The sequence below is a fragment of the Podarcis raffonei genome, chromosome 15, assembly GCF_027172205.1.
Source record: "Podarcis raffonei isolate rPodRaf1 chromosome 15, rPodRaf1.pri, whole genome shotgun sequence".
Lineage (NCBI taxonomy): Eukaryota > Metazoa > Chordata > Lepidosauria > Squamata > Lacertidae > Podarcis > Podarcis raffonei.
In genome coordinates, this window is record NC_070616.1 from 14040582 (window position 1) to 14053371 (window position 12790).

Below are 12790 nucleotides of genomic sequence, written 5' to 3' on the forward strand. Positions count from 1 at the left end.
AATTGCACATTTATTAAAAATGCAATTACAACTATTTAGTTTAATTAATTCAACAGAACTGATGAGCTTGGTCCAGTGATACCCGTCCAATGAGTCATTTAACTCCACCTCTCCCCCAGGGGGTACCACTGACCACTTTGGGAAGCACTTGCCTGTGTCTTCCTCTGCCCCAGCTGCCTCCGCCTAACATTCCTCTCTTCCCTTTTCCGGACAGCACACCTGCCTGGACTGCAAAAAGAACTTCTGCCTGGCCTGCTCGCACCAGCCGGAGAGCGGCCCCTGCCTCTGCCACCTCTGCGAGCGGTTCCGGGCCACAGCCTTCCAGCGGGAGGAGCTGATCAAAATGAAGGTGAAAGACCTGCGGGACTACCTGGAGCTGCGGGAGATCTCCACTGAAATGTGCCGCGAGAAGGACGAGCTGGTGTGTCTGATCATCGGACAGCAGCCCGCTGTGGGTCCCCAGGGAGACAGGACTGCCCGGGTTCCTCCGGTGACAATCGTCTCCCCTGTCCAGGAGCAAGAGGCCCCTGCACCTACCTCACCGGACTGCCCTCCTGAGTGGGCCACGACAGACCCTGCCTTGCAGACTGAGGAGCAGCCACAGGTACTGCCCGGCCGAGTGTTAATCCCCTGTCGAAACACCTGTGTGGTCATTTGCCCTCACTCATGGGCGGCTTCGTAAGGTTCTTGGCTTGCTTTTCAAGGGTTCATAGCTGCATACGTAGACTTTATTTATCAGTCTTGGCATTTCTATATTGCCCAGCCTACCATGTCCTATGTGTGCCCCAGTGCTAAGGTGGGCAGGGCTGGACTTTGGTCTTTCCAATTTCAGCGGTGCCCTGTGTGAGGCCAAGATTTGGCGCTTCTTGCCTTCTGTTCTGCTCAATTCACAACTACGTCATAGTTGTGACACGCTGCAGTGACCCCAAGACTCTGTGCCCAGTGCAGTGGAAGCATTTGCGCTTCCCTAAATCCACCTCTGAGCTTGGTGTAAAACCAGCCTGAAAGCGTTGCAAAGCACCGTCAGCGCTGTAAAAATAATGTGAAAGCTCCAGAAAAGGCCTGAAAGAATATAGGAACATAGGAAGCTGCTTTTTTGTTCCTTCTAGCTTAGAAGTGGCTACAAATGTCTGGAAGCGGCTCTTTGGGGCTTCAGACAGTCCATGCTCTACCTGAAGATGCCTGAATTTGAACCCAGCACCTTCTGCATGCAAAGCAGATGCTCTTGCACTGCACTTTCCAAGATATAGGTCCTAAGAAAATCCTGATGTAGGTGCTAAGTGAGCCTTTCTGATGAGAGCCTTGTGTAACTGGGGTGCCGCTACCAACAAAGCCCCCTCCCTAGTTTTGAGTTGAATGCCGTGGGTGCCTTCCCTTCTGCCTCTTCTCCCCCCCCACATGCATTAATAAAGAGATAGGGTGTTCACCCACCCACCTTTACTTTTTGAAGTGTTCCAGGTAAAAATGAACTCCAGCAGAATTAACCTGACCCTTGGAAAACCCATAGAGCTGAAAGAGGAAGTGGGAAAGAGTGGCACTCTCCCCCGCTTCCTCTGACAGCTCTGTGTCTTTTTCAAGGGAGGAGAAGGAAACCAGCCTCATCACCGAGGGGTCAGTGAGCATGGGCAGACAGGGGAGGGCTCTTAAGAGCACCACTAAGCCCTTGGGTGACCACTGATCTTTACCAACCTCATGCAGCTCCCTGGCAGCCTCTCACCGTTCTGCTGCGTGCTGCCTTGGCTCAACGCTTTAGCCCACAGGCTAGCCGGAGGAGACCATAGAGCCCTTTTTGCCCACCCACCCCTCCACAAGACATGGGTTGGGCAGCACCCAGAGATTGGAGTGCCCTTGGCCCTGCAGCGCTGTGTCACAAAGAGCCAGGCTGCCTTGCATTCTCCATGATGTCAGCCCCGCGTCACAATGGAAGGCAGCAGGGCAGAGCCAGGCTTTCCCAGCATGGGCTCCTGGTGCCTCTCTGCAGCTCAATCATGACTGACCCGGGCCTTGGGGACACCACCCCAGGGTTTCCCTACTCAAGCCTAGGCGGTCTTAACGGGGCTTAGTCAACATTAAGGTAAAGGGGCCCAGCAGACGTCGTTTCCCAACCGGGAGCAATTTCAGCATCCAGCTTGGGTGTGTTCGGGATCGCCTGAGTTTCCTCTTGGTTCCCCCCACCCCATTATTTTTGTTTTTCTTTATTTGCAAGATATATATATTGTAAAGAGTGATTCATGCGCAGGTGATATTTTTGTTCTTACAAATCAGCACCGCACAGAAGCACCACACGCCTATTTATTTGCATTTCATGTCATAGAATCATATAGTTGGAAGGGACCTTTAGGGTCATCTAGTCCAGCCCCTGCAATGCAGGAACATGCAGCTGTCAAACCTGCAACCTTGGTGTTGTCAGCACCATGCTCTGACCGACTGAGATACCCAGTGACTGAAATCCAGTGATTTCAGTTTTTATACAAAGGTATCATTCCACAAGCTGCCATGTGTTCTCAGAAGCCTATAACCGTGTTCCATTGATGCTGCATATGCAATAAAATTATGCCAGGCTGATGGAAAAGTAGTGATTTTCTTGCCTGTTTGACTCACTTGGACAGGAGTTGTCAGTTTGGCCATTGATATTTAGTCCCAGAGTTGTGAGAGCCAGATTGCAAACAGGTCTGCATTTAGCGTCTTCCTCTTGTGATTCCTTGTGCATCCTTCTAGAGTTCAAGAAGGACCAAGGAGAGTTTCTGTTTATTATTAATTGATTGCTTATACAGTATAATTAAACTTACTGTCACCCAGAGTCTCTAAGTGACTGATGTTAAAGAAAAATAGATGCACATATGTAATAATATAGGGAAAATATAGGGAAAAGAGGGGAGGGGATCATATAATACATTACCATTTCATGTAATAATATACAACTTATGGAAAAACAACATAGCAACAATAGCAAGTGCATTGGTAGTGGTAGTAGTAGTAGTAGTATTAATACTACTACTACTACCCACCACATGCAAATGGTAAACAAAGAAATGCTTCCACCAAAACCTCAACCTCCTCCCTAGTCCAGAAACTCTTCACATTGAACCAAGAATTTTTCTTCCTCGTTGTCCCTCCCTCCGCACCCCATCCCACCTTGCATCAGGCCAGCAGCAGTAAATCAGCTTTGGGTGGGTCCAGGGTCCTCCAGGGATGGTCCAGCATCTTTTCTAGACTCTTCTGTCTCTCCATGGTGGGTTTTCTAGGGAGTTCAGTCTTTCAGCAGCATCTGTTTTCCTCCTAGGCAAATGGGCATGTCTTACCGAGCCAGGGAGACATGGCGGAAGTCGAGAATGCAGTGGAAGCACTGACCGAGGAGGAGACGCAGGTAGGCGAGGGCCAATGATGCAGCCAGAACGGAGAGGCTGTGTGGGGGTGGGCCAGGGGTTGTAATGAGTGCTCTAGATACTGAAAAAGATTATGGGGATCCTTGGTGGTATATTGGATGGACTTCAAGGTAGGTTCAAGCCCCCCTTTTACCCGTAAAATCATTTACGTGTGGCCCTATGGAATCTTCGTCCACTTACCTCTGCTTCTGCAGCCCCACAGCTTGAATTTCACAGTGTGATGTCCCCTCGCTGGTGGACCGGTCTCTGTCCTCTGCTACCCACCAGCTGATTGTATGGAGCTTGAAACCTGTTTCGCGTTCCTCTGGTTCCGAAATGCCAAGGGGTGTGTGTACTCACACACATTCAAGGAAGGCAAAAAAGCCAATGCGGTTTTGAAATTGGTGGCTAAAATCTGTGCAGTTCTGAAAGGTTCAGTCTGCCCTCTGGGTTCAAAAAGGAATCCAGTTGTATCTAAACATAGACGAAAACCTGCTCCTCAGTCTCAGGAACCATCATGCAAAATTGGATGCCGATAGCGTAAAAGGTGTCTGAATGCCCAGCAAACAGGCAAACAACTTTCCGAAATACATAGTAGATCTGTTTGTATGAGAGATGTGTATATTTCTATCTGTGCGGTATATTATTTATGCCATACGTCTTCGCCAATATTGGCTCCAAAAGTGAGCCACAGCCAATCATGATAGAATATTAGGGGATTTTGTGTTGTGTGTAAGATGTCAGGATAGGAATTTGTTCAGTCCACATTTTTAAACAAACTGACCTAGTTTGCAACTGCCAGGCAAATACAGATCGGAAATATGATAGCCCTTTGGGTTTTGTGCTTCTCCAAATTTTGTGATTCCAGTTCTTGGCCCAGAAAAATGTACTGCAAAGCATGCAAATGCATTAGGATAAAAATATTATTTAGAAATGCATTGAATTTGTATTTGAATATGGTTTTTCTTTTCTTTTAAAAAATCAAAAATTAATGAAGAAATGGGATGGGCTGGAGTTACACTTAGAGGAAGTACACTGATCAGTCAAGGAGGAGAGATGACTGAAGCTTGCTGTTGTAGCCCCTCTCTCTCCCTGCCCTCTAGTTTCCATCTCTTCTTGCCACAGCCCAGTCTACCCCAGCCTGGTGCCCTGTGCAAGTTTTGGAGGATGCCTCCCACTATCCCTGAGTATTGGCCATGCTGGCTGGGGCTGATGGAACTTGCAGTCCAAAATATCTGGAAGGCAGTCGGTTTGAGAAGTCTTTCGGTTTCTACCACCCGTGTGTTTTTATTAAAGCTAAACACATTTGTGCCACTATCTTCACCCTGATGCACCCTGATAAATATTGCCCTCATTCATGGGTCCAGGTTAGAAAGGCACTGCAGGCAAAGAAATCTGGTTTCTAGCACCGGGTGCTCAGATATCCTTACACCCTCATGTGCTTGGTGAAACATTTATGTGTGTGATTTCCACGTAGCAGAGCAGTGACTGCACCTGAAGACCTATCTTGTAAAGTCTATGCCTTCATGCCTAAACCCCGGCATGTGTTGGAGAGACAGCTGATTTTGGCTGGCTAGCAGATAGAGAGGACCCCCCCTTTTTGCTGCAGCAGAGCCAAGCTGAAGCCTTGCAGCCTTACCCACAAACCACTTTGTATTTCAGTCCACCGACTCTGAGGATAACCTAGTTCCGGGACGGAGGGCGTCCCTCTCTGATCTGACAAGTGTGAGAGACATTGATGCCCTCTCTGTAAGGCAGCTGAAGGAGATCCTCGCTCGGAACTTTGTCAACTACAAGGGCTGTTGTGAGAAATGGGAGCTGATGGAGAGAGTGACCCGCCTGTACAAAGAGAAGGACCTTCAGCAGCTGGGTAAGGATTCTTTTTTTTGGGGGGGATACACACCCACACTGTATTTTTCAGTGTATAACACGCCCCTGTGTATAAGAGGCCCCCTATTTTTGGGGACTCAAAATTAAGAAAATGGGGGAGATTGCTCCCGTGTATAAGACCACCCCCCCTTTTAACATTATTTTTAGTAAAAAAGTCCTAGTCTTATACAAGGAAAAGTACGGTATATATCAAGGTCCACAAACTTTTTCATCAGGGGGCTGTCCACTGTCCCTCAGACCTTGTCTGGACTATATATATATATATATATATATATATATATATATATATATATATATATATATTTATTTATATTTTTTGGGGGGAAATGAACAAATTCCTATGCCCCACAAATAACCCAGAGATTCATTTAAAACAAAAGCACACATTCTACTCATGTAAAAACATGCTGATTTCCGGACCGTCTACGGGCCGGATTTAGGAGGAGATTGGGCCGGATCTGGCCCCCAGGCCTTAGTTTGTGTACCCATGGTATATGTATTTCATATGCACATATCTTTGTATATCTGTGGGAATGAGAGGGCATTTTTAGTTTAGAGAAAAGTTAAGTAAGAGGCGGCATCCCACAAGTTTGTGAAATGCTGCGCAGCATGGAGAAAGTGGATAAAGGTTTTTCCTCCCTCTCCCTGCACTTCACATCCCATGAAGTTGAATGTTGGGAGATTTAGGATAAAGGAAATTCCCTCTTCATGCAGCACATGGTTACCGTATTTTTTGCTCTATAAGACTCACTTTTTCCCTCCTAAAAAGTAAGGGGAAATGTGTGAGCGTCTTATGGAGCGAATGCAGGCTGCGCAGCTATCCCAGAAGCCAGAACAGCAAGAGGGATCGCTGCTTTCACTGTGCAGCGATCCCTCTTGCTGTACAGGCTTCTGAGATTCAGAATTTTTTTTTTCTTGTTTTCCTCCTCCAAGAACTAGATGCGTCTTGTGGTCTGGGGCGTCTTATAGAGTGAAAAATACGGTAATCTATGGAACTCACACCCTTAGGAAGAGCCAAGTTGAACGGCTTTCAAAGATTAGACAAATTTGTGAAAGAGAAAGCTAACGATGGCCACCAGCCATGAGGGTTCTGCTCTGCCTCCACATTTGAGGCAGCAATGTTTCTGAATACCAGTTGCTGGAAACCAAAGGAAAGGAGGGGGCTCTTGCACTTGGGTCCCCTAACAAGCATCTGGTTGGCCATGGTGAGAACTGGATTCTGGACTAGATGAGCCATGGGCCTGATGCAGCTGCAGGGTCTCATGAAATTGGCATAAAAAGTGGAAGAGCCTCTGGCCCACCATAGGATCTCCCATTCCCAGAGCTTTGTTCCTTTTTCTCCTAAGTAATTTTTCCAGCCCCCACTCCCTTCTTCCCAGAAGGCAGGAGCAAGGGAATGGCACATCTTGTTTATTTATATTGAGCACTGTTGCAACAGGATTTCATCAAACTTCTCCTTTTTCTGTTTTCAGTTTCTGATACGGATGATCAAGCTGGTAAGCAGCCCTTGTTTCTCCTTTCAAAATAGTTGCTCAGTGGGAAGGACAGGCATTTATTTTGTGCAGGGGGTTGGGACTTTGTCTCTCTCATTTATGGACAGCAAGCAATCATATATGAATGTGTATACACCTTGATGATAGGATAAGAATCTTAAAATGGCAAAGCCCAGAGTTGATGATAAGTTTTGGAAAGCGGCTCTCGCTCAGAGATGGGCCCCGTCCCCCCAGTGTGCTCCATGTGGGGCTTCCCTTGTTCCAGATTTGGAAGCTGTAGCACAATTGCTGAGCAGAGAACGTCTCTGCTCAGAAATCTTCACTAGTTGCTGATTTGCTGTCCGGCTAAGTTCAAGGTGTTACTATTAGTATATGAAGGCCTTAACAACTTGGGACCAGTTTACCTGCAAGATCACCTTACCTCATATGTGCCCACTTGACTGATCCAAACAGTTACAGGTGCCACAAAACACTCATTCCACGTTTGTAAGAACTTGATCTTTTAGTGTGGCAGAACCCACTCTGTGGAACTCCCTACCTATTGATATCAGGAAAGCACCTTCACTGTACTTCTTTTTTAATGCTTGCTAAAAACATTCTTGTTTAGGCAAGCCTATTATCATTATCATTATCATTATTATTATTATTATTATTATTTACCAACCCTTCACCCTAAGCTCCCAGAGCGGGTTACAACAAAGAAAAACCAGCATTAATGTTAAAACACTAGTACAGTCGTACCTTGGAAGTTGAATGGAATCTGTTCTGGAAGTCTGTTCGACTTAAAACGTTCAAAAACCAAATCGCGGCTTCTGATTAGCTGTAGGAATCTCCTGTAGCGGAAGCCCTGTCAAATGTTTGGGTTCCAAGAGAACGTTTGCAAACAGGAACACTCACTTCCGGGTTTGTGGCATTGGGGAGCCAAAACGTCCGAGTTCCAGGGTGTTCGGGATCCAAGGTACGACGGTACAGCATATTAAAGGTAAAGGGACCCCTGACCATTAGGTCCAGTCGTGGCCGACTCTGGGGTTGCGGCGCTCATCTCGCTTTATTGGCTGAGGGAGCCGGTGTACAGCTTCCGGGTCATGTGGCCAGCATGACTAAGCCGCTTCTGGCGAACCAGAGCAGCGCACGGAAATGCCGTTTACCTTCCCGCCGGAGCGGTACCTTGCACTTTGACGTGCTTTCGAACTGCTGGGTTGGCAGGAGAAGGGACTGAGCAACGGGAGCTCACCCCGTCGCGGGGATTCGAACCACCGACCTTCTGATCAGCAAGTCCTAGGCTCTGTGGGTTAACCCACAGCACCACCCGCGTCCCGTACAGCATATTAAAAGCAGTTTAAAACAACTATATATCCAGACATGTAGAATGTTCAACGAGAGTCTTAATCTATGTTTAGCTTATTATTGATTTTAATTATTTTTCTGAACGTTTTAAATAACTTTTTATTGATAGTCTTATTGCTTTTTTCCTGTTTGTAAACTGCTTTGAGGCTTTCTTTTTCTTACAATTAAGTCCCCCCTTTGCCGTTCCAGCTCCATCCGGCAATGCCACTCTCCCTGGCTCAGAGGACAACCTCTGCAAGATCTGCATGGACTCCGTCATCGACTGCGTCCTCCTGGAGTGCGGCCACATGGTCACCTGCACCAAGTGTGGGAAGCGCATGAACGAGTGCCCCATCTGCCGGCAGTACGTGATCAGAGCTGTCCATGTCTTCAGGTCTTAAGGGCTTTGTCCGAAGCAGGGCGGAATATCGTCTTAGAAGACTCACCCCACTGTGACGGAGAGCTGATGGGTCCCAGCTATCCAGCCCCTCCTCCATTCCTAAGGCGCCCCCTTACAGGTGATGGGTGAGGCAAGGGATGGAGGAACTGCAAAAAGACTCAAGAGCTGTGATAGGCTGGGCTCCCCCCTCCCCACACACGTACGATACTGTACATTATACCGCAGTGCCTGGAGAGCTGGAAATCCTCAACAGATCTCGAAAGTGATGCGCCGTTCCTCCCTCTCTCTGTTTGCTTGCGACAGGGCATCAACGAAAGGCGTAGCTTTCCCCCAGACGTTGAGGTCCTTCCACTCTGGAGTGAATAAAACAAGGTGGTCTAAAGAGGAAGAGATAACTCACTGCTCTCAGTTCTCTCCTCTTTTCTCTAAAGAGGCCATTTACAGGGACATCAGCGTTTTCATTTCTGGGACTTGTTCCTCTTTTCAAAGCGTTTTTACATTTTTTGGGTGAAACAAAACACAAGGACCTCTTCGGTTTGTTCGCTAGCCTTGCAGGTCAGGCTAAATGCTGCCTTGGATGCATAATCCAAGCAAATGCGTGGCTTCCTGGTGGCCATGGTGAGGAATGTCCCTCCCGTTCATGCAAGGTGGGACTGGAAGCGGATTTGCAACTGTGAAGGAGACATTTTAGTCCAGTTTCTTGGCACATGTGTCTTTGGGGCTACTTCCTTACTTTTCATAATTTTATGTTTACCGCCTCCTTCCTGTGAGCAAGCGCAGTGGTCTTTGCAGAGCCCTGGGTTTACTTGTAGAATTAGTTATGTCTTCTGTTCTGTGTAGGAAAGGAGGGCCATAGCCTTAGGAATGGACCTTGGCCAGAGCAGTTTCATTTTGGGGGGCGGTAAAACCAGTCACCTCGTTCTGATGTGTCTCTGAACTCCCTCAAGGGCCTTGTGCGCTGATAAATCATGATATTAGTGTGAGTAGACAGTTTTGAGATTATTTTGTTGGGTCTCTGGCGACTCTCTGCTATGAAACTGGAATGGACAAATTTCTCATCAGCTTACTTCAGGAGGCTGAAGACTGCGTGCTAGTTGGCTTTTTATTTTTTTAAATGCTTGTTTTGCCTTATGGATGCCAAACCATGGCATCTCAGTTGCCTGTTTTGAGAAGGCAAGCCCATTAGCCATCTGCTGGAGTGCTGGCTCAATTTGGAAGAGAGGACTTTGCCAATGGCAGGGGAGATTCCTGCAGGTAAGGGCCCCTGCCCCTTTACCCTGAAATCAGCTCTCGAGTGCCGCTTCATACATCGCCCAGACGGCAGCCTCTGGTTTGTCAATTCCCCTGAACATGGACATTTATTTTTTTACAAGCAGTTGCCTGGAGGAGACAGAACAATATCCCCGTCTTAAGGAGAGCCCATCTTCTTTCTGTTAACGGTGGAGCCTCTCATCAGTAACTCTCAGACATGGGTTTGGAAATATCCAGGGAGAGCAGCTCTGTTTACACACATTCTCTGCCTTTCTCTCCCCTGTGGTTCGAAAGCCTTAAACAACAATGGTACTTTTTCTTCTGCTTGTTCTTTCCTTCAGCAGTGTCTTAACTCTCAAGTGGACCCAGTGGCCTTTCTGGACCAAACTCCAGGTATTTTAAGTGCCTCGCAGAGATGAAGGGTTGCGGGGTGGGGGTTGAATAACAGAAACTTGCCTTAAACTTCTTGAGTCTTGCGTGGTTACAGAAAGGGGCTTGCGGGAAAAGTGTTGGGCGTAAAATGTGTATGCAGAGTGGTTGAGTGGGGCTGTAGGCAGCGTATTGCTGCTGGTCTTTGCTTGCCTGTGGGTAGACATGTCCATTGTGGAAAAAGGCAGGCTACATCCTTCCTTGTGGCAGCAAGGCTCACTCTCTCTCCCCTCCCTGAATGCTTTAATCTTCATGGCAGTATAGCTTTCTGAGGCACCAGACAGTCTTTCCAGAAAAAAACATGTGCATGCACCATGTTTGATATGCACTATGATGCCCCATTCTTTCCAAAGATCTGGCTTCTGAAGTGGACCGTTTGTACCTGAATTGTGGGCCTGCAAAGTGATGGGACCCTCACCCCTTGCTCCTGGGTAGCACCTGCTGCTGGACAGATATGCTGTCTGCATATGCCTCTATAAATTTTGCTGCCAGCTTAGCCAGTATGGACAGTGAAGGGGAAAAAAGTTCTGCCTGGGAGCGATTAAACCAAAGAACAACTTTAATTGGCTGCTGCTTTATTTACTCAAGGACTGGAAGATTTTTATAACTCACACACCTGTGCCTAGGGGGAGAAGAGCTAATCTTGCTTGTTTACTTGCCTCAGCAATGGAGCTGTACCAAAACAGCACACCAACAGACTACAGATGTGCAGAAAAGCCTGAGCATTCCGTTATTTCCAATTTTCACAGCTAGCGGTGGAAACCCTATGTGAGCCATTTTCCCTTTTGATCTTCCAAATTTCTTTTCCTTTTGTAGGAAAAGCCTTTGCCAATTTTTCTGATCTTCACTTCACTCTCCAAGCTTTGGATGGGCTGACAAGGTCTGGGGATGGAGTTTATAGGGGGTTAATGTTGCAGGAAAGCCCGTATCCGAGAATGATACTACTTTGTATGCACAATTCTTCCTGCTCCCACCCTCAAACTTTGGTGAAGTTCTTATGTGGTTGCAGTTTTGAGGAACGATTTAAAAAAGATGAAGGGGATGAATTTTGATCATAAGGGAGAGCTATCAGTAAGGAATAAATTTGGGGTAGACGGGGAGGCAGGAAAGAGGCAGCTCACTAAATGAGGAAAATACATTGGTCTACACACATGGGTAAATTAAGTGCATTATTAGATTTAACAGGGAACTATTTGTGTCTAGCAGCTAACTCTGGAAAGCAGAGCTAGATACAGGAAGAGTGTGTGGTTGGAGATTGGAATTTCCCCACCCATTCAACTTGCTTATGTTTGTCTCGGTAACAAGTGCACAAGTTGGTCTTAACTGATCGCCCCTCCTTCCTTTGCTGCAAAGCTGGCTATGCTTCCTGGGCTGTGATCTGGTGAAAGTGATGCTGGTTTGTGACTTGGCAGGAAGCTGCTGCCCTAAAGCTGTGGAAAATAAAATTCGTCTGAAAAGTTTTTGGTTTTTTTTAATACAGCAAATGTATGCTTTGTTTGACCAGCGTGAAAGTTAAGTCTATTAATTGAGGCCTGTTGAACCACACACAGTTTCTTACAGATGGTGGAACTGAATCCTGCCTTATAATTTTATAATAAAATGGAAATGCCTTATAAAAAAGTGACTTCTGTCATCTTTTCAACAGCAGATACACTCCTTTGCCTCCCTGCTCCAAGTAGGTTTTCGGTAGCAATGTGCTCTGATGCTCTTAGAAAACGTGCATCATTTGAGGCTGGTATTCAACCAGTGGAAATCCGTTCTGTTACCCAAGTAAAGTGTGCATTGTCAGGCTTGCTCTCTAGAACTGGTAGCACCTGGAGTCAGTGCTATTATTCTAGAAAAAGAGGTACTAGAACTCACCATGAACACCTCCCTTACTCTCTTAGAATGGCAATGGCACCCAGCAGAGAGGTGCCAGAACTGAGTTCCTGTGAGTTGCCCCTGAAAAAAAGCCCAGCCTGGAGTCATTCCTCCCTGACTGCATTCCCTTGCCACCAGCAAAGCCTTGCCACCTCTCTTAATATTTGTATACTGCTGTGTCATTAGAAACATATCAAAGGAGTTTACAGCAACAAAGTTAAAAAACAGACATCAATTAACCATTAAGGAAGGCTGTATTCTTAATTGCCTTCATAGGCTTGGTGGAACAGAAAAGCTCTTGGCAGACGTTTAATAGTTGGCACAGAAGGTGCCTGCTGAATCTAGTGGCAGTGTGTTCCACAGGACTGGACTGATGACACTAAAGGCTCGATTCCTCGCTTTGTCAAATGAGCCTCACCTACTTGGGGAATGACCAATAACACTCCTGCAGATGATCTTTGTGACTGAACTGGGATATAAGGGTTCAGGTAGTTCCTGAGATACTCAGGACCTAAGTTGTTCAGGCCTTTGTAAATTAATACAGGGACCTTGAACCTGGCTCAGTAACAGATGGGCGGCCAGTGCAGCTGTTTTATCTTGGGTGTCATGTGTTAAAGTTCCCATCAGCAGTCTGGTCACTTCACAACACATGAACTACAGTGGTCCGGCTAATGGTCAAGTGTGAAGCCATGGAAATTGGAATGACAGCCTCTTCCCAAGCCAGGCAACATGTTCCCACTGGGACATGGGGAGGAGGTAGGAGAAGATTCTCTTTT

General features: G+C 46.8%; 1 protein-coding gene across 3 annotated transcripts in view; it reads left to right on the top strand.

The window, feature by feature from the left end:
• The window catches only part of RFFL (ring finger and FYVE like domain containing E3 ubiquitin protein ligase), a 40488-nt gene extending 31619 nt beyond the window's left edge, over positions 1-8869 (top strand). For all 3 annotated transcript variants that reach the window (XM_053367459.1, XM_053367460.1, XM_053367461.1), the window contains exons 3-7: positions 215-604; positions 3284-3367; positions 5028-5235; positions 6728-6751; positions 8285-8869. In XM_053367459.1, the coding sequence (XP_053223434.1) occupies positions 215-604; positions 3284-3367; positions 5028-5235; positions 6728-6751; positions 8285-8475 (897 nt within the window). In that variant the 3' untranslated portion in view covers positions 8476-8869. The remainder of the gene's footprint in view (positions 1-214; positions 605-3283; positions 3368-5027; positions 5236-6727; positions 6752-8284) is intronic.
• Positions 8870-12790: the final 3921 nt, after the last annotated feature.